At 40.0% G+C, this 23,688-nt stretch overlaps 1 protein-coding gene across 1 annotated transcript in view; it reads left to right on the forward strand.

Moving 5' to 3' along the window:
• Nucleotides 1-21,467, forward strand: part of FAM13C (family with sequence similarity 13 member C) — a 53,824-nt gene extending 32,357 nt beyond the window's left edge. The window contains exons 7-12 of the mRNA XM_009637018.2: nt 4,807-5,017; nt 5,971-6,109; nt 17,342-17,437; nt 18,677-18,876; nt 20,432-20,533; nt 21,344-21,467. Coding sequence (XP_009635313.1) covers nt 4,807-5,017; nt 5,971-6,109; nt 17,342-17,437; nt 18,677-18,876; nt 20,432-20,533; nt 21,344-21,467 — 872 coding nt within the window. The remainder of the gene's footprint in view (nt 1-4,806; nt 5,018-5,970; nt 6,110-17,341; nt 17,438-18,676; nt 18,877-20,431; nt 20,534-21,343) is intronic.
• The last annotated feature ends 2,221 nt before the right edge of the window (nt 21,468-23,688 follow it).

Here is a 23,688-nt window from a genome sequence, read left to right on the forward strand (position 1 = left end):
TCTGAAGTTTGAGGTTTGCATTGTGCAATTAAGGAAAATGGTACATAGAATCTGAATTATTATAAAGATAAAGGAAGGTAAAAAATACTAAATACACTGGATTTTAGGTTAAAAAAAAAAAAGAAAAAAGGATGCTTTATCTCAGCTAGGCAAATACCTTAACAGCTCTTGGCTACAGGTACAGAACTTGCACTGGTGCCAGTCCCTTGGCGTGGATCTGAGGCAGAGGCAGATCTCATATCTGCTCTGCATAGGCAAGAGACATATTGCAGCCCATCCGAAATCTGCACTCACCCTTTTCCTTTATGGCAGGGTGGGGTTTTCCTCCTTTTCCAGTGGTTTACTGAATTATTTTGTTCTGGTAGTTTCATAATTCATTGTTAGGATGGTTCACAATTGTTTCCTTTGCTTATTTTTGCTGTTTTGATTGGATTTTGGTTTAATTCATACTGTTTGTGAGCCCTACTTCTGATACCCTCTCTAGATCCTATTTGCCTGTCTCCAGCTCCACAGGCAAGTACTGGATGATGTAGCATTTCTCTCACGCAGTTCAGAGCATGCTCTGTCACTCCAGCAGTTCAAACTTGTGCTTTAATTAAAGCTTACCTATTTAATGGATTTTCTTGTATGCTCATTCCTAAATAACTTGCTATTTTGCATAGACAGAGCTAGTCCTAATTCTGTCTCTTAAATTACTACTGAAACCTCCTGATACATTCAGTTTAGGGACAGTTTTCACATGGGGCTGCTGGCTACTTCAGCTCAAACTTGGATGGAAGTCCAGAGACTTGTACCGGGCTAGGAACAGTTTTTAGAGGGTGTGCCATATATACTATGTCTCTGGTTATTAGCCTTTGCTCAGTGAATCAGGCAATAAAAATTTTAATATTAACAATGTACAAATGTATTATTTGTAAAATAAACATGATTGGGTAGTCTATTCAATTTCTTCTTTTTCACATCCCAGTCAACAAAAATTAGAAAAAAAAGATACATTATATATTTGGTGAGTGAAGCTAGAGCAGTCTAGTGAAATGACAGGGTATTTCAGGATGCAAATTTTAAGGGGTGAATGGTAATTCTTATCTCTGAGCAAAGTCAGCAATTTCCACTTTACTTCTGAATATGAAAAAAACTTGAAATAGAGCTGGCAAAAGGAGACCATAAAGAATTGCAAGGGGGACTATTAAGCTAGGGGTTTTTTAAGGGAAAAAAAGAAATGCAAAGTGTGAGTTATTTTTATAGCTTTTGGACATGAGTATACATCAAATATGTGACTTGAGCAGTGAGCAGCTGAACTTGAGTACAAGATGGTCTAAATGTCTTTTAAATTAAAAATTAAGATTCTGGCAGTCACAGACATAACATGTTGAGGGCTGAACACATTACATCTGCATATTCTTTTTTATATACAGATTTATACAGACATATACAGAATATACAGTGTATTATTGTTTTGCTTAAAGGATATCACATGCAGGAATACAGACTTGTAACATATGACTTCTTGTCATATGACTGAAGTCCACATTATGAAGCATACTGCATATTATAAGATACTGGATCTTGTCTTTAAGTCCTCTGGTAAACTCTTGTCTGTGCTAATCTGGACTGAGTAGATGAGATGGAGGAGAGGCAGTCTATGGGCCACTTACTGGCTTGGCTAGAGGTGGCTTTAGTTCCCAGTTTTAGCAAAAGAGAGGCTAAAAGTAGATCAGACACATGAACACAGCTTTGGTCAGTTCATGATCTACTCTCCGGATAACGTTTGGTGTCTTGTTTACGTTCTATGCAGAACTGGAATCAGGATGATGGCCCTAAGCTGTAATTAAAAATGGGGTTGGTTATAACTTGTCATCACCCTGAGATGTCCCGCTATTATAGTAATTGGGCCACGTAAATGAATCAGTTCGAATGACTTGCTGACCACTTCTGGTCCAGAATGTGTCTGTGGTAGGACTGGGACTAAAACCTTTCCTGGGGCCCTAACAAAGTTCCACCAGTTTGCAAGTTTTAGTGGAGCAATGCCGTGAGGAAGCCCTGGTGCCAAGGAAATGGAAGAGCCCTGGCCTTTGGGGAATACTCCCAAATTCACCTGGCACGCAGGTTGTCTCCATTTCATTTGTTAGCTGAATAAAAAAAGCCTCCTTGAACTCTCTGAAGCTCTGTGTGCTTGGTCTTACACTGAGGCTGCTCCGGCCACTCCTCCTCCTTTGCACTGATCTTCCAGGAGTGTGTAGTCTTGAATATGTACTTTTCTTCCATTTCTGAGACTGCGTTGGTCCTAGTAATGTTGCCTGGTCGTAAATGTGAAAATGAGCAAATGCCTGTGACCATGCAGTGCTGAATGCCTCCTGCAAGAGGAGGACTTGTAGGTCTGCAGAAAATCAGAGTTCAGTTGTTGGAAACTTTTTTCCTGCACCTATCAATCAGACACATACTGGCTGTTTTTTTTTTTTATAACAACACTTTTTTTCACAGTGAAGAGATGGCTACTTAATACAACTATGAAAAATGTATTCTTTTTAATAACAGTGCATGAGAAATAGTGACTCTATTCTTAGTCAACCTACTTCAGTGATTTTATGTTTCTTGAAGTTAAAAGATGATGAAATAAAAGGAAGGAAGCCGGTTTCTTCTTATCATCCATATTGTTTCTCAGAAGTTAAAAAAAATCCACAAAACAAAACCCAAGCAAAACTAGTAGTTTTTTAAAGTCTTACAGGGTAAGGAAAGATTACTTGCCAGAGAGAGACACTTTTGTTTGCAGAACAACATTTATTCCAGCCTTTATTGCTATATGTTGTCTGTGTCCATAATTTCCCACAAGTCGTCTACCCTTTTCCTTAATGCTCTGCCCCTGCTTCTCCCACATGCGCCTCTGCCTCTCTCTATGGGAGGATTTGAAGCTTATACACCATTCACAAGTTTTGGGAATTGCTCTGGTATCTTGGAGAGTTGAATTTGACCTAAGGAGTATGAAGTACTTAGAGGAAAGATGCTAGGTTAGAATTAATAATCAACTACATTGTCTTATTTTGAAAATGCCTAACATAATTATAATTGATGGCATTGTTAGAGTAGACTAATTTATAAATATAAAAGTAATGTGTAACTTTTGCATGACAGACTAAACTGTGATTATACAACATACAATTGGGGGGTTTTGTTGTCTGTAAAGCAAAACCAGTTGGATAGTGCCTGATAAAATGATATTTTAGGCCATTGTAACTATTCTTTTTTAAATCAATAGTTGCTTTCTGTGAAGGGTGCCATTCAGAGCTGGTTTGTCCCCACTGTCCCAGTGCAGCAATTGGGATTTGTGGCTTCAGTCTCTTTGGGCAGAGGCCAAATAAAACGCATTGCAAAGGTTCCATTAAAATCCTGAAGGAAATATCAACTCACCATGGGGATGTCATGCCCCATGTACAAAGGAGAAAATGGGAAGAAAGTGAAGGTGAAAGAACTATTCTAAACCTGTCTCTCTTATGTGAGTAAAGCCACATACAGTTGTTTTCCTATGCATTTTTAGGCTTTCATTGAATGAAAAGATTCTGTGAAATGTATTGGAATACATGCTGTATTGCAAATATAATACTGATTAGAAATAGCACACATGCTGCCTGGAAATACAAAATAATTGCTATGAATTCGAAGGCTATATATATATACACATGGTTTTAGAGAAGAAAAAATGTAGCTGGTGCAAAATATTATGTACTATGGAAACTGATGTAGGGGAACCTGAGACAGAACACATTCTTTGCTTTAACATGTATTAGCTGGTTTTTGGGGGGAGCTTCTATGAGAGCGTGGAGTTTCTCCCTAGAAGTATAATCTGATTTAAAGCACAATCATCTGATAGCAAAAATATCAATTAGGCTCAATCATCCTCACCCATTTTTCCCACTGAGAGTGAGGAAGAAGATTCAATGGTTCTTCCCATTAATGTACCCAGGTACAGCAAAGGGAAGATGAACTCTTGGTATTCCCTGGAGGTAGGCTCTGTAATGTGCCCATTATTTTCCATGCTACCCATAAACAGAATCAGCGTGATGAGGTTCACTAACTCCTACAATTTTGGTCCAGAATATATCATTCTGACTTCTAGCTTGACCATCTCTATAAAGCAAATTTTACCTTTTGAGGCAGCTGAAGCAAGGTTTCCAGTTACAGTCAAAGTCGATATTAACATAGTGTCATGAGCATGACTCCTCCAAGTAGCAGTCACTGCATACTACCTTGAACCACTACCTTGAATGTTATGGTTGTTATTTTCATATCTTGTGTTCTTTAGAGCCATGTGTATGTTACTTCAAACCATAATGAAATTCTGCAGGATACTGCAAGCAACACTGGAAGTTCTCAGCATCAGGATATATATTTTGATTTGCCTTTCTCTTGACCAAAGGACTAAATGCTAAATCACAAAATTAAACTTGTTTTGTACACTCGTCATCTTCTTCAGGAATGTGGCTTTCAAAAGCAAATGGATCCATGAAAATAGAATTAATGCTGCTATTCGGGGAAACTCTCCGTCTTTATATTATACTTCGTAGTTTACAAACACACCCACCCACCTTCTCCTGTGGAACTCAGAAATGCTTTATGTGAAGCCAGTCCTTTCGATTTTCTCATCCTCCGTATTATGCTCATCCTGAATGTGATACCTTGCTGAGCTTTTTGCTGTTTACTTTGAATATTTATACTTTGAATACTTCTGTAAGTATAGATTTGCATTTATCTAGGTGGATAAATATCTTGTGAGTGACCCTCAGCCCACGTTGGTTTATGCTTTCTTTCTAGAGCCTGTGCCAGCCCACAGGGACTGGCAGAATGACATGGACAGCAGCCCACAAGAACACCACTCCCTAGGGACCAGCCGCCTGCTGTATCACATTACGGATGGAGACAATCCCCTTTTGTCACCACGCTGCTCTATCTTTAGCCAAAGCCAGAGATTTAATCTAGACACAGAGTCTGCCCCTTCTCCACCAAGTGCTCAACCTTTCATGATGTAAGAAAATACATTTTGATTCTTAGATATTTTAAATAATTTTTGTACAATCCGTGATCTTTGACTCTTTATGTTTTATTCAGTTACTGTAATGTCATAAACAAGAGATTTTCATATTGTAGCATATTTTGACATGCTTAATTGCAATACCAGAAATAGGATCTAGCATTTTTTTCAGTAATAACACAGTACAATACTGTTTGAATTCTTTGTTAGTTATAGTTAGCAAGGGCAGTTTTAAATGTTACTTGTTAGTAATTTGTCTGAGGAGTGAACATCAGATAGAGAGGGCTATCAAGGTATAATACTAAAAGGTATTTAAAATTTCAGGTGTAATAGAACTATAGCTTGAGTCATTCACTGGATATGAGAGTGTCATAGCATGTATGAACAGGCCATAGACGTGATCTCCAGAAACCAAGCTTTCTTAAAAGCTTATATACATAGCTGTCAGCTGCATATGAATAATAATCAGATCTATTGATTTGTAATGGTAAAAAATCAGAAACTAAACTGCCTTCAAAATGGTAATGTTTATTCCCAGTAATGAAAAACTCTGAGATTACTTTTACAACTCATGTCGTTACAGTCTCCCATTACAGCTGGAAGATTTGTGCAGTAAGATGTGGGTGTTACATGTAAATACTGGATCAGGCTGTGACCTACTAGACTGAGCTTTTGAAAAACATTCAGAAATCCCACAATAAATTAAAAAAAAAAAAAACAAAAAGTGAGTGACAGACAGATGGTGAACTCATCAGTATACCCTAGGGGTACCTTCAAGCAAAAGCAATTATTTTATGCTTACTTTGTAAAAATAAACATCTCTACCTTGTGAAAGAACTGAGCTACAAATTCTGAAGTGCTGGGAAAGTGTTAAGCGTGCCTGAAACAAGGCATGGTCCCTCATAGCCAGTTCTTTGACCCAGCTGCTATGCTTTTGGCTTTTGCAGGCCGAGAAGTTCTTCTAGATGTAACTGTGAAGAGTGCAAAGAACCACAAACAGTAGCACAACTTACCAAGCACCTTCAGAGCCTGAAGAGAAAAATTAGGAAGTATGAAGAAAAGTTTGAGCAAGAAAAAAAGTACCTGGTAAGATAATAATTGAAAAGTTAAAGGGAAATACTACAGGAGGCAAGCAAGAATCCCAGTGTAATTAAATTTATGCAAAACAATAAGAAAAAGGGTATTTTGGTTAAAATGAAATAGGAAAATCATCAATGAGGGAATATGTTTTTATCATCTTTCAGTGTATGTAGTAGTTCTGAGACTCTAATTTGCATTTTCTTTGGATTACCTTTGTTGCAAAATATCCATCTTCTAGATGTGCGAGAAGTGTGAATCAGTGAAACGTAGCTGACAGGCTTGTGATCCAAAATGATTCAAAAGATGAAAAGCTACTTATGTACTCTGTAGAAGTCATTTGCTTGGAAACTGTTGTTCTGCTCTGCAGCTTCATTCAGGCACACCCCTGCAAACCTCCAAAGCAACAGAAGCTGATGGCAGAAATTAGAGAAATAACAACCGTGGTGTGTTGCTGGAGGGGGGGTGTTTGAGGTCACTGGTGCGCTCCGAGCAGTGTATGCGAGATCATCGCTCGTACCGAGCTAGTTTGGGTAATGTGAATCGTGCAGTATAAACATAGCGCAACATCCGTGGTGCTAAGTGTACAGTGAGAAACAGGGAAGTTTGTGATATTGTATGACCACATTGAAATGAAAATTCAACAAACCGTGTATTACCTTGTAGTCTCATCAATGACTGCAAACTTAAATGTGCATTTGTGAATTGTACTGCCCTATGGTCATCATACGCTCTTAGGGGTAAAATTTCACACTTGAGCAGCCATCACACTGTGACCAGAAAGGAATTTATTTCAGAGGTTTAATGTTGCCAAACTCTTTTGCCATTTTAAATATCTGAGTTTTGAAGATCCAATGTAAATTGATTTTTATTTGGAGGCAATTTCTAAATGCAAAGAAAGAGGTGATGTACAAAGCTTTTGTTGTTTGTTGCTTTGGAATTCACTCTGTTGTACAGGATTTTTTCATTCAATTAGTTAAGCAGTGCAGCTGAAATGGATAAAGTGCTGTTTCCCAAGAGAATCCCTGTCTTAAAGCCATAGGGGTTTATCCCTGCAAGGGACAGAGTGCTTCGGTGACCATCATGGAAATCACTTAGGAACTTGGCTAACGTTGGGTATTTGAGCAGTCCTTTTGAAGTCGCTGAGACTACTTATCCAGTTAGCCAAGGATTTAAAATCTTTTTTTTTAGGATCAGAGCCAAAATACTCAGATCCATGTAGCCCTGTGCCACAATGGGGAGAGATAGGGCATGATAAATCAGTACCACGATCAAGCCAAGTGCTCTGCATGACACTATGATACCGTGCAGTTGGAACTACGGATGGTTTTTAGCACACTGGGTGTGGATAGGTTTTTATCTGTTTGACTGGATAACCATCGACTCCTTCTTTTTTGTTCTTCCTTTTTTTCTTTACATTCAGCCTTCACATGGTGACAAGACTTCCAATCCTGAAGTTCTGAAATGGATGAATGACTTGGCCAAAGGTCGTAAGCAGCTCAAAGGTACGCAATGGCATGTTGTTTCACTTCATTGGTGAAGCTTTTGGAAGTATGAGTGCATCTGGACTATTTTAGAGTTAGTTTCCTAGCCCCCGCGCTCTGCTTATTTTTCACTAGTGCGCGGCAATCAGTCTCCCAATGACAATGAAGGTATGAGGTGATATGACTTGCCTTGGTTCCTGAAAGCAGGGATTAAAGTAAGCCAGTTCAATGCTCATAACAAGGCTAAAAAGGGGAAGGGGAAAAAACCATCATCTCTCCCTCATAACATCCAAAAAGTGATGTTAGTCTGAATATTCTTTATGTGTGTCTGAAATACAGAACTACAAAATTAAAAGTGCCCTTGTAATAGTACAAATGTAGGTGCAAAATGTTTCCTTCGGACTGAAATTACACAACTCTTTTACTTTTTTGATCATAAAAATGGATCTTTCCCAGATATTGGATTTGGTCTCAAGGGTCAAGTTTTGCTCTTGTCTGTCTGCATGCCACTCCATTAATGTCTGTGGCTGTATCACATGCTTGCCCTCAGGGAGAATGTAGCCAGGACTGATTGATTTTTTTTTTTTTCAAAGGTTATCTATAATTTATCTAAATATTTTTCCCCATTATAAATGGATTCTTACTACTAATTAAATTGTGGTATTTTGTTTTGTGTCTTCTTTTGGATATAGTTAAGAATGTAGATATAGAGGGTGTGATTGTGGTAAATAGAGAATTAGAAACTCATCTTTCAGTAAATTTCTTCTGGAAAGTTCTTCCTTAAATACTAGGCTGTGTAATTACTAGATTTATTTTTTTTCCCCCTTGAACTTTGTGTTACAAACCTGGGAAGGGCAAATGAGAGGAAATGGCCAAACTACGTAGTTAACTTTCTGAAAATTATCTCTCTGACTCAGCCATTGCTTCAGCTAGCCAGGGGGTCTAACTTTCATAGATCAGCTTCACCTTCACACCCAGAATACCTTGATCCTGTGAGCACCGTTGATTTTGACATCCTGAATGATGACACTGCTTTTAAGTGAAGCAAGATTCATGAGGTTCATGGACAACTGAAATGGAAAAGCACTCAAGTGCTTGTAGGTCCTTCTTCAAGTTCGTAAGGCTTGTCCATCCTTCCTGGCTCTATGAGTTTAATAGAAATTACTGTTTTTCCTTACAAACCTGGCCTGTATTCTCAGACTGTCACAGCTAAAAATTACGTTACGGATTCTGCATGGATTTCAATAGATTTAATACATTTCGAGCCATCAATCTCCAGCCTTGCCCAAGGTCCTTCACCAGCCAGGCACACGCTAGGAACAAAGCCTGGTTTTACAGGAGATAATTCATACCTCAATTCAATTTCCTTGTTGCTCTGTGCAGGTCCCTGGAGCTCCAGGGTCTTTGGCTTGGTGTCAAGCTAATATACTTACATTCTGTATTGCATCCAGGCAGGTTGCTGGCTGCAAAGCTAGGACATACTGTAACCTATATGTCTTCTGCTGAGTTGCTCAGGTGCTCTTCTGCCAAGGGAAGTCATTCAAGCAAAGTGGCGGATCCTTCCTGTGGGGACCAGCTCGGTAGCCTGGCTGGGCCGGCGATGCAGCCTCCAGAAGGGAGGGTTATAGTTTAAATTGTGCTAGGGAAGAGGGGGGCTGGTTTTGCAGGCCTGCAGAGCGTGGCTCCAGCTGCCTGGCAGCTGGCGTGGGGGGCTCTGTAGCACAGCTCGGCCTCCCCAGCCCTTCTCAGGGCAGGGCCTGCGCCCTCCTCGCTTGCACAGCAGCACGGGGGGCAGGCAGAGCTGGGCTGGGAGTGGGGCAGGCGGCTGCGGAGGCTCTGCCTCCTGTCCAGGAAGGCGACTGTGAAGGACTGCACCCTTAGCCAGCAATCCCCACAGCAGGCTGGGGTGTGTTCTTACTTATCCAGACATCAGATCATTTGAGAGTGCATGGGCTTAGTGGGGAGAAGGGGGAGAGAGAGCTCTGCTTTCCATATCCCACCCACACCAAACCTCCCACAGATACTCTCCAGCGCTCTGTCCTCTTAAGCCCCTTTCCTAACCTCACTCCCACTGAAAGTCTGCACTGATTCCTACCCAGACCCCACACCTTAACCCAGTGCCTCTTCAGCCCTCGCCCGCGGTAACACTTTTTATGTCAAAGAAGGGCTTGGAGGAAAAAGAGAAGTACATATGGGCTATAAGTTTTGTTGGCCTGAACACATCTCATCCCTTGACCAATGGTTACTTTCCCACATAACTGTGGTATAATAATTGTACGTGAGAAGTAGGGATGTTGTTTTTCTTGTAGGATCAGAGGAAACTTCTTTGCAAATATTTCTAATCTATTTACTTGCCAAGTAATTTGTCTTTCAGAGCTGAAACTCAGAATGTCAGAAGAGCAAAACTGTACCTCCAGAGCACCCCAAAGAAATGATCATTGTGAAAGCACTGGGACCTCTAAAGAGGCTGGGACACAGGAGGCCACAAGCACGGAACCAGCTCCTTCAGTAGAAGAAACCATGGATAGTGTATTGAGACGATTAAAGGAGAAAAGACACCACTTTAACCTTCCTGAGACTATTAAGGTATTTAACAAGTATGGCTGTTTCTTTCAGAACTTTATCATCCGAGGCAGATATTAATTAGCGGGTAGCTGTCTCAGTGTGCTGGTAGGGGTGCACCCTGTGCCTCTGGCATTGCAGTGCATTTTCTCTAACGAGATGGGAGCTCTAGTGCAGTTTTCTGAAGTGACTTCTCTGTGAAGAGTTGCACAGAGGAAGAGGTGCAGAAGGTTTTTTCAAAGCGTGCTAAGCGCTTTTTGCTGAGAGATGCACGGAAGTGTTTGCCAGGCACTGCTGAAACCTCCCTACCTGAGGTTGCGTGCGCGGGAAGCACGCGTTCCATTGTGTTGAGGATGGTGACAGCAAGAGCCATCCTATCGTGAGTCCACAGAAGCTGTGTGACTAAAAACATTTCTGAAGTTATTTTGAAAATAAAGGTCCCCTCTCACCTGAGAAATGCCAAAAGCCTCTGCCCCGTCGCTAGCACTGCGCTGTGATCACATGGACAGCACAGCAACCCAGACCGCTTTGCCCTCTGATCTGTACGTTCACTTGTGCTGATACTGCCTCTGCTCTTCCACGTCCTCAATTACTCTTCTAAATTTAGGAGCAGTATTCCATGACACATGCTTGCTTGGCTGGGAAATTTATAGTTGTTTTTCAACTAGTACATATTCTAAAATTCTGCTGTACCTTCACACTACTGGCACATCATAGGGTCTGTCTGCAGCTGTTGTTCTGCAGTACATATTGTCCATAAAAATACTTTTTTGGGGGGACTATTTTTGCTGTCAAATGACGTTGCTATTCCTGATGCTATACAGCCAAGCAAGACAATAAATTCTGTCCTCAAAAGTACCTAAAATCCAAATGTTGACAGTAGCATTTAGACGCTGGCTGATGAACGAAAAAGAGGAGGGAGCCGGGGGGGAAGGGGGAGTGAAGAACTAAATGCTAAACTATGCAAGACCTAAGAAATAATTCTGGGTGGATTTCAGTAGCGGAAAGTACCCAGCAGAGATAATTTTTAATTTTTTGCTCTGTTTTGTTTCTATTCTTGGTTCTTAAACAACTAGTTACTGTATAAAAACTAGAACTGTGCGTAACGATGCCGTGCTTCTGAGACCTTGAGCTCTGCATACATGACTGACTTTTTAATTGTTTCTTTTCATAAACTACTTTTTTTTTTTTAAGCCTGAAATGGAAAAAGCATTTCATAGCCAGAAGTCCTTTGTAAGAAAACAAAAGATGACAACACAATCATGCTGTTCTGTATATAGTCCTAAAATCCCAACAGTGCAGGCTGTATTATAATATCTTCAGTTGTTAAATTTTTTTTTTATTATGCAAGGAATGAGATCAGATGACACCAAAACAGATGTCAGTGAGGAAATCCTGTCCAGAAAAACTTTCTGATGAGAGTGAGTTATGAGTGGGTGTGGGGCTCTGTCCCACTCATTTTTTGATTAACTGGACTTCTCCTGATTTTCCAAGAGGGAACCTCCTAAATCTGTGCAATGGCAGTGCTGCCTTGAAATATTCCCACAGAGAATTCTGTAATGTAAGAAGTTAAATGTGTGCACAAGTTAATATTTCCAAATATTTTTTAAAGATCTTATTTTTTTATTCTTATATTCTTGTGGAGACAACTTCTTTTGAAAGAACAATCCGTTGTTAGCAAAGGTGTTTGATAACAGTTATACGAAGCTGCTATGGAACGGAGGCTTGAAAAGGAATTATATGAAGTCAAATTGACCTATGTCAAAATAATATATATTTTAGTAGATACTTAAGTATAACGTTAAAAATGATTGGGTTTCGATTATTGGTCATCCTGGACTTTTGGGGGAGAATGAGGTTTATAGGACTCATGATGCAAAATGAATCAAGGATGTCTGCTGCTTACAGCAGAGGTTAAAGGCTTTGTTTCAGCTACATGCAACTTTGGTGTTACTGTAGATATTTTTTATGTGAAGCTTTTTATTTTGAATATAACATTTAGATCCTGTACCAGAAGCTGAGCTAGATGAATAGTAAACTAATAGTGGCTGAATGTTTCTTTTTTCAAGATTTAGTTATTTTGGGCAGGGACAGTGTTTCCATAAAAGCCTGATGAGTTCTCTCCTGAAGTTCAGCCGTGGAAAGCCTCTAAGGTTTCCCTGATGAAGTACGAATGGGAGAATGAGCATCCTTAAGAGACGTGCAGAGTAAAATCTTGAAAAACCCAGGATGCCTAGGGAGGACAAACCACAAGATCTGAATATGAAATAGCAGACTGTGGTTTTTCAGAACAAAACACCCCTCCCTCAAAAGAGCCTGTGAGTAAAGTTACTGAGTGAGAAGACAGAGAAAATTGGGATTGGCCTATGAATGATTCAGTAACTCAAAAAGGGATGCCCACACGTCACTATTTGTGCCACTAGCTCCTCGTGCTTGGAGCTGGTGATTTATTTAACAGTTCACCTCATTTTTAGGTACAATGTTTCAGAAAAAAGAAGATCAAGACCATGAATGTAGGGGTTCAGGAGCCAAAGGCAAATAGACCTGATTTGAATCATATTACTCAAACCCCCACCAAATTCCCAAAACCCAAACGCAAATCCCAACTCCTGACTTTTAAAGCAACCCAAATGTTGCTACCTTAGCCTTACATTTAGCCTCCTTTTTCTTTCTTTATATGCAACAACTTTTGCCTTCTGTTTAGTTTGCAGATTTGTGATCTGTCCCCCAAGGCTTTTTTTTTACCTTTACATATCTCTCACCCATTATTGACCCGCTTCAGTTCACCTTTTCCTTGGCTATGAAGCAGTGATTTTATTTAACTAGCATTGAATTTCATGCTGCTGTTTGCAGCCTATGGCCTGAAGACCTCAGACCATTCTGGAGTTTGTGATTCCACCTGCCTTCTCTGATTTTGAAATTACCAGCCATTTCGAACTGAATACAAACCCGTCTTGAGATTGCTGATAAAATGAGCTAATGAAATAGGCCCAAATGCTAAACCCTCTTGAGATTGTTTCTCATGTGTAAAATCAATATTAATGATCACTCCCTGTTTCCTCCTAACCATTCAGCTGCTCCAGGCTTAATAGTTTTTGAAAGAATTAACCTTGTATTAATTGCAGAACTAGCAATAAGTAACCCAATTAGCTACTTTATAATACTCCTACATTCTAGTTAGCAGCTCTTCCTCTTAAGGTGAGTGACAGATAATTTTGGAGTGATTAATTCATGCAGACCTTTAAGGCAAAATGTGATTAACGGGTGTGCACTGGTTTTGCATTTGGGCAGCAAACAAGGAAGGTTTTGCTCCAGATGAAGTTAATAGCAAGGCACTCCTTTGACATGAGAAGAGCATTACTTCTTCAGGGCTTGGTACATTTTCAAAAAGTACAAGCTAATTATTTAAAATACTTCTCCAAGTTGCCAATAAAAAAAAAAACCCTCGTCATCAACTTTCTGCAGAAAGGCACCCCACCCCCATCTCCACCATTCTTCACGTTACTTCAGTGTGGTGGATGAGCTCTTCTCCAAACACTTGGCCCTCGTTCAGATCTGTCATGATCCGGCAGAGACTGTGGAAAATTAGATTAGCTTCTCATGCTCCTTGCTGTTCCGACCCTGATGAAAGTGTGCAAGCATCAGGAGCTGATCTCCTTGGAAAGAGGGGGAAGGGGAGAGGAAGGGATAAATACGAGTTAAATAGTGTGCTCCCTGCAGCAGACACCTATACACATATTGGTATCACCAACACTGACAAATGGCTTTGTTGAAAAATCAACACTCATCTTTCTGGTACCAGTGATCCATATGGTGATTTTTTTTGAATAGCAATAAACTGCTGGTGCTAGGTGTTCAGCCCAGCAGAGCAGGAACGGTGGCTGAGGAAGAAAGCCCACCTCCGCTCCCGTTGTCAGCAAAGGGCTGCGCTTTCTGCAGCTTCCCCGCGGCGGCTCTACAGATGCATGCTCTCCAGCCATAATGTCCTGCTGGCTGATCAGATTGTTCTTGCATTTCATTTTAGAGACAGCACCTTTTTCTAGTATGCTCAGCATTTATGGGGCGTTAACCATGGTACCACAATTCTTACCCTACTGACTAGGACCATACCTTGTAGATAAGGATGCAGTCAGTAGCCTAATACCTGTTCCTGACTTCAAGCTTGCTAAATTGCTTTCATAGAATAGTAATTTTGAAAGAAACTAAGGCAATCAAGAATTAGATCTTTATATAATGACATTAAGAAAAATAAGATTTCAGCCTTCCAGTACATTTTGATTCATGCCTCTTTCTCCAGAAGAAAAGAGCACAAGCGCAGGCCACAAAGACTCCACTTTGGCCAAAGTAAATGCAGTGTATTTTCTGCTGGTAAAGGCCTAACCTAACAGCTACTCTAATCAGTAGACATATCTCCCAGCTCTCATCAGCTTTGCATTAGGCCCTGAGAGGGTAACATGTGCTTTGATTCATTTAAAACTTCAGTCATGTAAATTTGGACTCTGTTCTTGCTAAGTCAATGCCAAGTCCCCACTGACCTCAGTGTGGACAGAAAGAGAATTCATTATTAATGTTTATCTGGGGAGAATAGATTATTAAACAGATACCTACCTGTACCCTTGTCATGAAATCCTGACTCATAATCTTATAAATAACTTTTTCAAATAGGATATGACAAAAAAGCAAATGGCTTTGGAAAAAATCAGTCTTCAGAAATGTCTACTGTATTTTGAGAGTATTCATGGACAACCTGTAAGTATACCATGGAAAGATAGGTAAATTAAAAATTATCTAACTTCTCTTTACAACTATTTTTGGACTCATGTATTAAATATATTTAGATGAATTTTACATGATTAACGGAATTTTAGTTATTTCAAACTAATCCTCAGGTATAAATATTATTGCCTGATACTGACAAATTTGGTTTATATTTTTAAAAATAAACCAAAAAGGTAAGTTTTGAGTGGCCCTGCATCTCTCCTCATGATTGGAGGTTGCAGGTTTTGATGATAAAGCTGGAGAATTCTATATCCCCAGCAGACTCAGCACATGCATACCGTAGTGGAGCTATGGCCTATGGAAGGTTAGAAAGCTTAGCAGCTGAGGAGGCTTTATAGGGCTTAAGGTTTATCTGAGATGTGAAACACAAACATGATGTGATCAGTCATGTGTGTTTTCCTTTATTTCACAGCAGCGTTTATTAATTAAAATCCTTTCAAGGGACATCACTGCTGGATGTAGGTACAAAACAAAAAATTGCCACCATTGATGAGATGATGATTTGAAAATCTGTCTACACACAACTGAGGAATGCCTGTTTGATGTCTATGTCTGTACTCTTATGACTGTCTCTTGTTTCTGGCTAGTACCTGTTGGGATAGAGGAAAAGGGGAGTGGCATCAGCACATGTCCAAAAATGTGCCAGATCTTAAAATTATTATGATCTGAATCTGATATCTCTGCGTCTTGGATAAAATAATTTTTGTTCATCTTCTTGGGGCTTGGAATGAGAACTGAGGTATGGAGAGAAGATATAGGAAGGGTATGAAGAAATTTTATTTCCTAAGAAGGAGAACAAAAAAGAAATTGAGTTACTAGTGAGATACACAAGAGACTTGAGGATTCAATGATAGAAAAGAGAATAATAAGGCGTGCTTTGACGCACGGGGTTCAGGGAAGGTGTTTCTTCTCAGAGTTGAAGCAGCTCTGTAAGCAGCCAAGAAAGAGGATGCTAACTGCATAAGGAAAGGGTGACCAGTGACACTAAGCAGCCACGAGGAACCCTAGGTCTGCCAAACAGCTCTGACTTCAGGTCACAGGAAGCTCAGGGAGAGTCAAGAATATGGAGGGAAATGGAAGTCAGGCAAGATTTTTACAGCTTTTTTTTTTGTTGTGGAACATAAACATGCAGTCTGGAGATGCTTCACACAGTTACAGTCGCATACTTAAATAATTGTGTATCTCAGAGAAGCAAATTTTAATTGCTGTAGCCATATCAGTGTATTTTCCTGAGGGGATGGGGGGGAAGAGTCTGCATGCCTCCTGGGCACCAAGAAGAGCTGGTGAGCGAGGCCAGCAAGGCCCAAGCGCAGTGGCAAGCACAGCCTCGGTGCCCAGGAGAGAGAGATTTGCTGATCATCAACCTGCATTTGTCTACTGTCACCCTTGCTCCTGACGACCAGGTTATTTGTCTGTTTCTGAGCACCTCTGGACTACTGTCCATATTGTTAGCCGGCCTGTGCCGCCTCAAACCTGCCGTCTGCCCGTCCACCTGAGCGTCTGTAGCTGGGCTCCAGCGCAGAAGCGCAGTCGCAGTGCCAAAAGAGAGTGAAACTGTACCCAGCAGGTGCTGGTAGCCATGTCAGTCGAGGAGCAGAGGCTGATGGTGGACTAGTTTGCAAATGACTCTGTTTTGATATCTAAGCACTGAGGAACATGTTGTTTTTTCCGGTTTGGGTTTGTTTTTTTTTTTCTTGTGGGATTTGCTCTTCTTTTACTTAACCCAGTAAGTCGGTCTACCGCACAGCTAGTTTCCATGAGGTTTATTTTTGCATTTACAAATATTTGTGTCTGGATCAGGCTCTTAATACCTGATCTAAAATAATATTCCCCTCCAAATCAATGCTTCTAGTGCCCGTAAAACAGCAAGAGAAAGCAAAATGACCAGTGGGTGAATCCCGAGTGCATCAGGCAGTTCCAGGGAGGGATGCACAGGGAATTCCGCACGGGGGCAGCTCACTCACCAAGGTGGTAAAGCTGTATTCTCCGTGCTCTCCATCCCACGGGGCCGCAGGGTATACGGGCCCAGGCTGCCTGTCGCCGTTATGACAGAGGAGGGAGGGAGGTATCAATGCAAGGCACAGAATGTGCATTTCTTAACTCTTACAACTCTATCAGCATCTTCAGCAAGAGACAGCGTAGTTTACCCTCTGCCCAGGCGGCGTGGCTCAAGGAAGCAAGGAATCCGCATTGGGTATTTTCCATTAGAAAATGGATTGTCATTTTCCTTTTTAGAAATTGTATGGATTACACTACAGTCCCCATGGCACATCTATGGAAGCAAAATACGCATCAGGTCGTACTCTTCTAATAACTTTCTCAGCTTTACAGGAGCAAATGAGAAATTTATTTATTTATTGTTGGTGGTTTGTTTTTTTATTTTGGAGGAGTACATTTTATTATGATTTCTCTTTAGGTAACTAAGCAAGAAAAGAGTCTCATGAAACCTCTTTACGATAGATACAGAATTATCAAGAAACTCCTCGCAACTCCATCTTTGATCACAACAATTGTAAGTTGGAAAGAATTCATATCCCTTGTCAAGAAAACATACTGACTGACTGCTGTGCTCGATTTGAATCTGCACATCAGTTTGGCTGCAATAGAACTACTGATATTTGGTTAATACAGGGTGTTGATATTTCAAATAGAGCAAATGCTCTGTAAAATCCAACTGCTAGGCATGCCAGAGCTCGTAACAATGTATGGCAGCAGTTCCTGAGGTAATCACTTCAAATGACTGGGTAAGGGATCAAAGGCTGGCATTAGTTTCATATTATGGCTAACGTATGCAACACAGAATGAACGCCATCGCTCTCCATGAAGCACTACACTGTCGCCGTATCTGTCTCCTATAGTTTGTTGACAATGCTTTTTTCAGTCATGTAGCACATCATAAGTATCATTTGTAGTACTGTTATTAATAATACATCAATGTAATGTAACAGTACTGGTCTCACTGTGAGTAGAGCTAGCAGAATCTGGCTATCTGGAAGTTAATTAGCATGTCTCTATCAAAAATACTAATCTAATAGTAATTGGGGCTGGGTTGATTTTAAAAACTACAAATTACTGTCATCAGATGCAGTGGAGCTTTAGATTTCTTTGAAAAATCCCGGTGCAAATCTTTGTACAAGTGCACATGGGTATTTTATTTAAAAATTTAACTGAAGTCCCCTTGTGTTACTTCTTAGGAGCTTTGCTTGGTAGAATTTTTGTGTTTACGGTTATTTTCAAAAGCTCAACTTCTCTTCTGAGAATGAAGGAACGTGAGGAAGACAGTGACATCACTCTGTTTTGGTAGTTAACAGTGGTAGCTATAAAACTGTGGAATCTCTACCCCCAACTCTTGTTACAGTCAGAATTCCTGGACATAATACAAACAATAGATGGTGTGTAAGAGGACAAGTTCCAGCAAGACTGCACTGCTTACATAAACACAGAATGGTCTTTAAATCTTTGCTACTTATAAAGGCTTCTGAGCAAACAGAAATGAATTGCTGGCTGCACACACACAGAAGCAGGGCCAACTTCCGTCCTGTTTGGTCATGGTGGATGATACCCAGTAACTCCCTGGGGCCCACGAGACCTCTCAGGAACAACCTCGGGTAGACCTGGGTAAAGCTTTCCATATGGGTAACCTAGTTCAATGAATACATGCAGGAAGTCAGATCCTAATTCTTTGTCATCCTATTTATTGTTAGTATTGTCTTGTAAACAGCTAATTTAATAATGCTTTATGTTTTACAAGCAGGAGGAGGAAGACTCAGATGAAGACCATTCTCAAAGCAGCCACGAGTTGTCATCCGGCCCAATGTCTTGCCTCCCTGTCGATGAGCACCTGTGTTACTCTCAGGAGGAGACCGAGCCTGCGTATGTTTCACCTCTGGATGAAAAGAAAGTTTTCAGGCAAACAGCCTTGTCTATGTCCAATTTACATGAGGCAACAATGTAAGTTCTGTCTTTTTTTAAAATTCTGTATGTTTTGAAATATTTTATGTAGATGTTGTAAGTGAAACATGTTCCATACCTATTGCATGGGAATATTCTATACCAAAGAAGTGATGCAATGTTTTCTCACAGCAGAAAAGAGGCAGAGGATAGTTGTTGTTTAGGCAGCATACCTGTGATTTGAGCTGCTTATTCAAACAACTTTGTGCCAAGTCCATGAAAAGAAAGGTGAAGGAACGTAAGCAGACAGATAGGAGAAATAACTACTTATACAGAGTGGTAGATACAATATAATGGCCTAGTAAAGATGTGCAGACCTATCTATAATTGCTGCAAAATTTTTAGATCCCTAACTGCTCACATTCTTACAAAGCAGTCAGTCATAAACCAAAGCACAGTTTGGCCAAGCAGGCCAGTCTGCTCCTGTGTGTGTACTGGGATTGACTCTGCGAGTGATGTAAAAATGCCGGAGACAGGAGGTGTACAAACAGCAGCAGGAGCGCTGAGGGAAGGATCATGCCCCACATGGTCACATGGGAGGCCACTGAATGTGTGTAAAACCAATTTCTTCCTTGTGTAAGAATAGTTACTGGTGTCTGGATGCCAAGAAAAGTCAACACCACCCTCCTAATCTCCATTCCAAAACCAAAATGAAGCCCCCCCCTGCTTCTGATTTGTAGTTAAGAATTTCAGGTTGCATGAGACAACACAGCTCAAGATGCACACAGGCTGTTCTCACTCAGCCCTGAAACTTGTTGCAGACCCTGCCTTCCAGGACAGACGTGTTCTCACAGCTTTTACGGGGTGGTATCTTTTCCTTGTGTTTTGTTTGGGAGCTCTTAGATGCATGAATGAAGTTGACTTGGCTCTACCAAAACAGAGAGTAAATAATAATGTCTTGTTTTTTCTATGCAACTCACAATATATGCAATAGTTTGCTCACAAATGCTATGAAGATATTGACGTGCATTTTGTTATTATGAAAAAAAAACCAAAACCCACCACCAGCTGCATATGCCCACCAGCTGCATATGCCATAACGGAAATCTTTCTCTGCTTAAAAATCTTATTCTCCAAATACCGGCTAAAACATGGCCTCAAAAAAAAAAAAACCAAAAAGTTGATTCTGGGTATGACTAGCATTTCCACTGCATCACAGTAATGTTTGGTACCAGCTACTTTTGGGACTAGGGCTTGGACGCTGACTTTATTAATTGTTACAGAAGCGCGAAGCATTTCCGGTGAGATGCTGAGCTCTGTCAGCTCCATTAATTCCTGGCAGAATTAAGATCACTTGCAAGACTCAAACCTGAAAGCTTTTCCTCCCGCATTGTCCAGAGTCGCTTGATTAGAAGAGCGCGAATACTAGTGAAAGGGAAGGAGCACAACCATCTATCGCATGTGGTGGCACAGCCATGGTTGGAGGGAATGTCTCGGGCACTGAGAGGCGTGCCTGCCATGGCCCGTAGCTGCAGGCTGCTTATTAACTGAGGCCACAGCTTTTACAAGACTTCCAAGCACATGGGGGTTTCATGTTCTTGTCTCTGTTTTACAGGCCCGTTCTGCTTGAACATCTCAGAGAAACAAGAGCAGATAAGAAAAGGCTTCGCAAAGCTCTGAGAGAGTTTGAGGAACAATTTTATAAACAGACAGGAAGGTAAATAACCAGCTCAACAACAGCCCGCTCCTGCTCCCCTTTGGGCTCCTATGCAGTGTTCATTTCTGCGAGGGTGGGTACCCTTGGGTGGGCAGGCCAAAGCAGCTGCAGCTGGGCACTGCGAGATACCATGGAGATGTCTGGTGTCTGTGAAAGATGCCCATGTCCTTGCTTAGCTCCTCTGGGACCTGGGCATCCCTGAGAAGGGTCTGGAGCTGGGGATCCCCCAGGGCATGCCTGCAATGGGGATAAACCCCGTTGCAGCACAGGATCTTTCCTGAGCTGAGGGGAGGCTGCTTACAGAGTCTTTCTGAAGATGCAAACCTGCAGGGATTACACTTGGCAGTGGGACCAGTTTTAAAAGGCCAGCTTTAAAAACCGAAGCTACTGTTTCTTTCACCCACAGATAGATAGTGGCTACTTCTCACCCTTTGTTTTTCCTCCTCCCTTCATCAAGCAAACTCATTTGCTGAAAACCCTGTAGTATTCTGGTAACAGTTTTCAAAGCACTATGTAATGAAGTCTCTGTGTGTTTGCAAATAATGAAGTAGTTATGCTTGCATAGCTGACAAGAAAGAAAATTACCTGGTATATGAAAGTTCAGTATTTTAAATACTGTTACTTAATTTCTGTCTATTAGAGCTTTTTGGTCCTGCCAAATTACTTTAATCACTTACAGTTAGTTAGGAGAAAAAAAACAAACCCACAACCTTCCAACCCAATCCTCATCAGTTGTTGCAGAATTAATTTTAAAGCCTGTTTCTCCTCTTACTCATAAAAGCGATGGCACTTTTTATTTGCGTTCTATAGGAGTCCTCAAAAGGAAGATCGGGTGCCAATGGCAGAGGAATACTCCGAATACAAGCACACAAAAGCCAAAATCAGGCTCTTGGAGGTTCTCATCAGTAAGCATGATATTTCCAAAACAATTTGAAGCGAATGCAATGCTGTGGTATTGTTCTCTAGCAAAAAAAACAAGAAAACAAACATGTTAATGAAAAAGAGGAAGTAATTTTACAGGTCTTGGTCTGCTGCACAATTATTTGACACACTGAGATTGCTGATGCACTTTACCACTTATACTAGCGGGGATGAGAGAGGACAGCAATATGCAAGAATGTTAAGCACGGGTGAGTGGACTGTAGTATGTATTTTTTCCTTTTGAAAAAGCCTTGAAGTGCACTGTGAGAATGTTAGAAATTAAAAGGACACTGAAGTATTGTAGATCCTCAGTTTGACCTGCTCTTAGTTTTAAACAGTGTGAGGAAATGCTCTCCAGGTTTTTAGTACATCTTAGTACACGATAATGTACCACACATTTCTTGCCAGCATTAACATGCACTATAATTAACTATTAATGTTGGTTCTCAATGTGCTGATTTGCTAGATTAAAAGAAACATGAGCTTAAAACAAATGAAGGAAAAAAACCTCATGACCGTACTCTATCTTTCAAGACAGAGTTGCCGTTCAATTCCAGTAGCTTCAAAGAAAGGTGCATACAAAGAACCAGTGCCAGGATTTGGTCTAAAATTCTGAGAGTAGAGCAAAGTGATGCTGCCTATGCAAAATAAAAAAAAAAAAAAAAAAAAAAAAAAAGGAGGACAGGACATGGCTGCCAAATGGAGCTGCTGTTTTTTTAGAAATAAGAGAAAGTCTTTGGCAAAATGAAATAATAGGTACAGTTTACTGGGAGGAGATAAAACAAAGGTACTGGCTGCTGTCCTTTCCACTATGAGTCACAGGACCTGGTCACGGTACTTAAAATTCAGTAAATAGAACAACTACATGCTAATTTTTATTTCTGTATTAAACTTTGCACTTTATTTTGCCTGACGCTATAACATTTGCTTTTCTAACTACCAAAGCTCGTTTAAACGCATGCACTTTGTAAAATGTCGAAGTATTTCTTGTGTTATAAATTGCCACATATATATATATATTAAAACAAGACTAGATTATTGCATTGTGCTAAGATATTTTGGATAGATAAAGTACATGGTATATAATTGAGTGTCGCAGTTATCTGATGAGGAACGCTAGACTTCTTGTTTACTAAAAATAAGATTATAAAAAAGATATTTTTCCATTGGAATTATGCATCTTTCTTAACTTTCAGAGCACCACACTTTGTAATATTACAGAGATTTTTTTTCACTGTTTGTGATAGAGCATTTGTGTGAGAAGACGACTCTTAGCAGAAGGATTATCAGTGGGTTTTGTACTAGAAATGAAAAAGCAGGGATTCTGGGAAATACCTAGCCCAGATATAAAGGAAAGAATAATAATTAAAAAAAAAGGACTTGACTTGAATAAGTTGAATCATGTTTAGTGTTTTGCTTTAACTGTCATTTTGTATCAACCACGCAGTATAAGGAACCTGTTTTCTATCTTGGTAAGAAGACTTTCATTTTATAAAGCCTATTATGTACCAACCATGTTTGTATTTATAGTGTGTGCAATGGCTCGGCATGATTTTGAAGACATACACATTTTCAAGTAGTTTGGAGGAAGAAGTATGTACACTGAAAAAGGAATTTTTTATTTCTCAGAGGTTTGTTGTTTCAATGTACTGACTTAATAATTTATAACTTAACTTTTATGAATCAGAAATGGTCTCCTTCGTAAATCTGTTTTAATTAAAGTCATCTAGAGCAACAGGAACAGATACAGAGCTATTTGAAGTTTACAAACTACATCTTTGATAAGGGAAAATGATTTCATGACATATGTATACAATTGATATTAAAATGTAATCTATATATTCTATATGATTGTATAATATTTTATACAACAGTACAAATAAAATATTTTTCTATTATATTTATTATGTCGAGACACAGTTTCTGTTTCCAGTTAGCTAATATAAATAACATAAATAACACTGTCAAACAACACGTTGGAAGTGCTGACATTTCTAGGCTCTGAGATTTAAATCATGCTGCAATTACAACCGTTCATGCTGTTTGGAGTTATCCCAGTATTTGTTCAGTAGTTAAAATGAATACATATTTAAACACCATTTATAAGCCGTTATCTTTGTTTTGCTAAAGCAGTTTATATAGGATTTTGTTATGTTTGGCAAGAAACAGAAAACAATTTTTGCAGCATCTAGGTATAAATGGTTGCCAGAAAGAAATCCAGGACTTCTAATCAT

Source organism: Egretta garzetta, unplaced genomic scaffold (assembly GCF_000687185.1).
Source record: "Egretta garzetta isolate BGI_Z169 unplaced genomic scaffold, ASM68718v1 scaffold204, whole genome shotgun sequence".
Classification (NCBI taxonomy): Eukaryota; Metazoa; Chordata; class Aves; order Pelecaniformes; family Ardeidae; genus Egretta; species Egretta garzetta.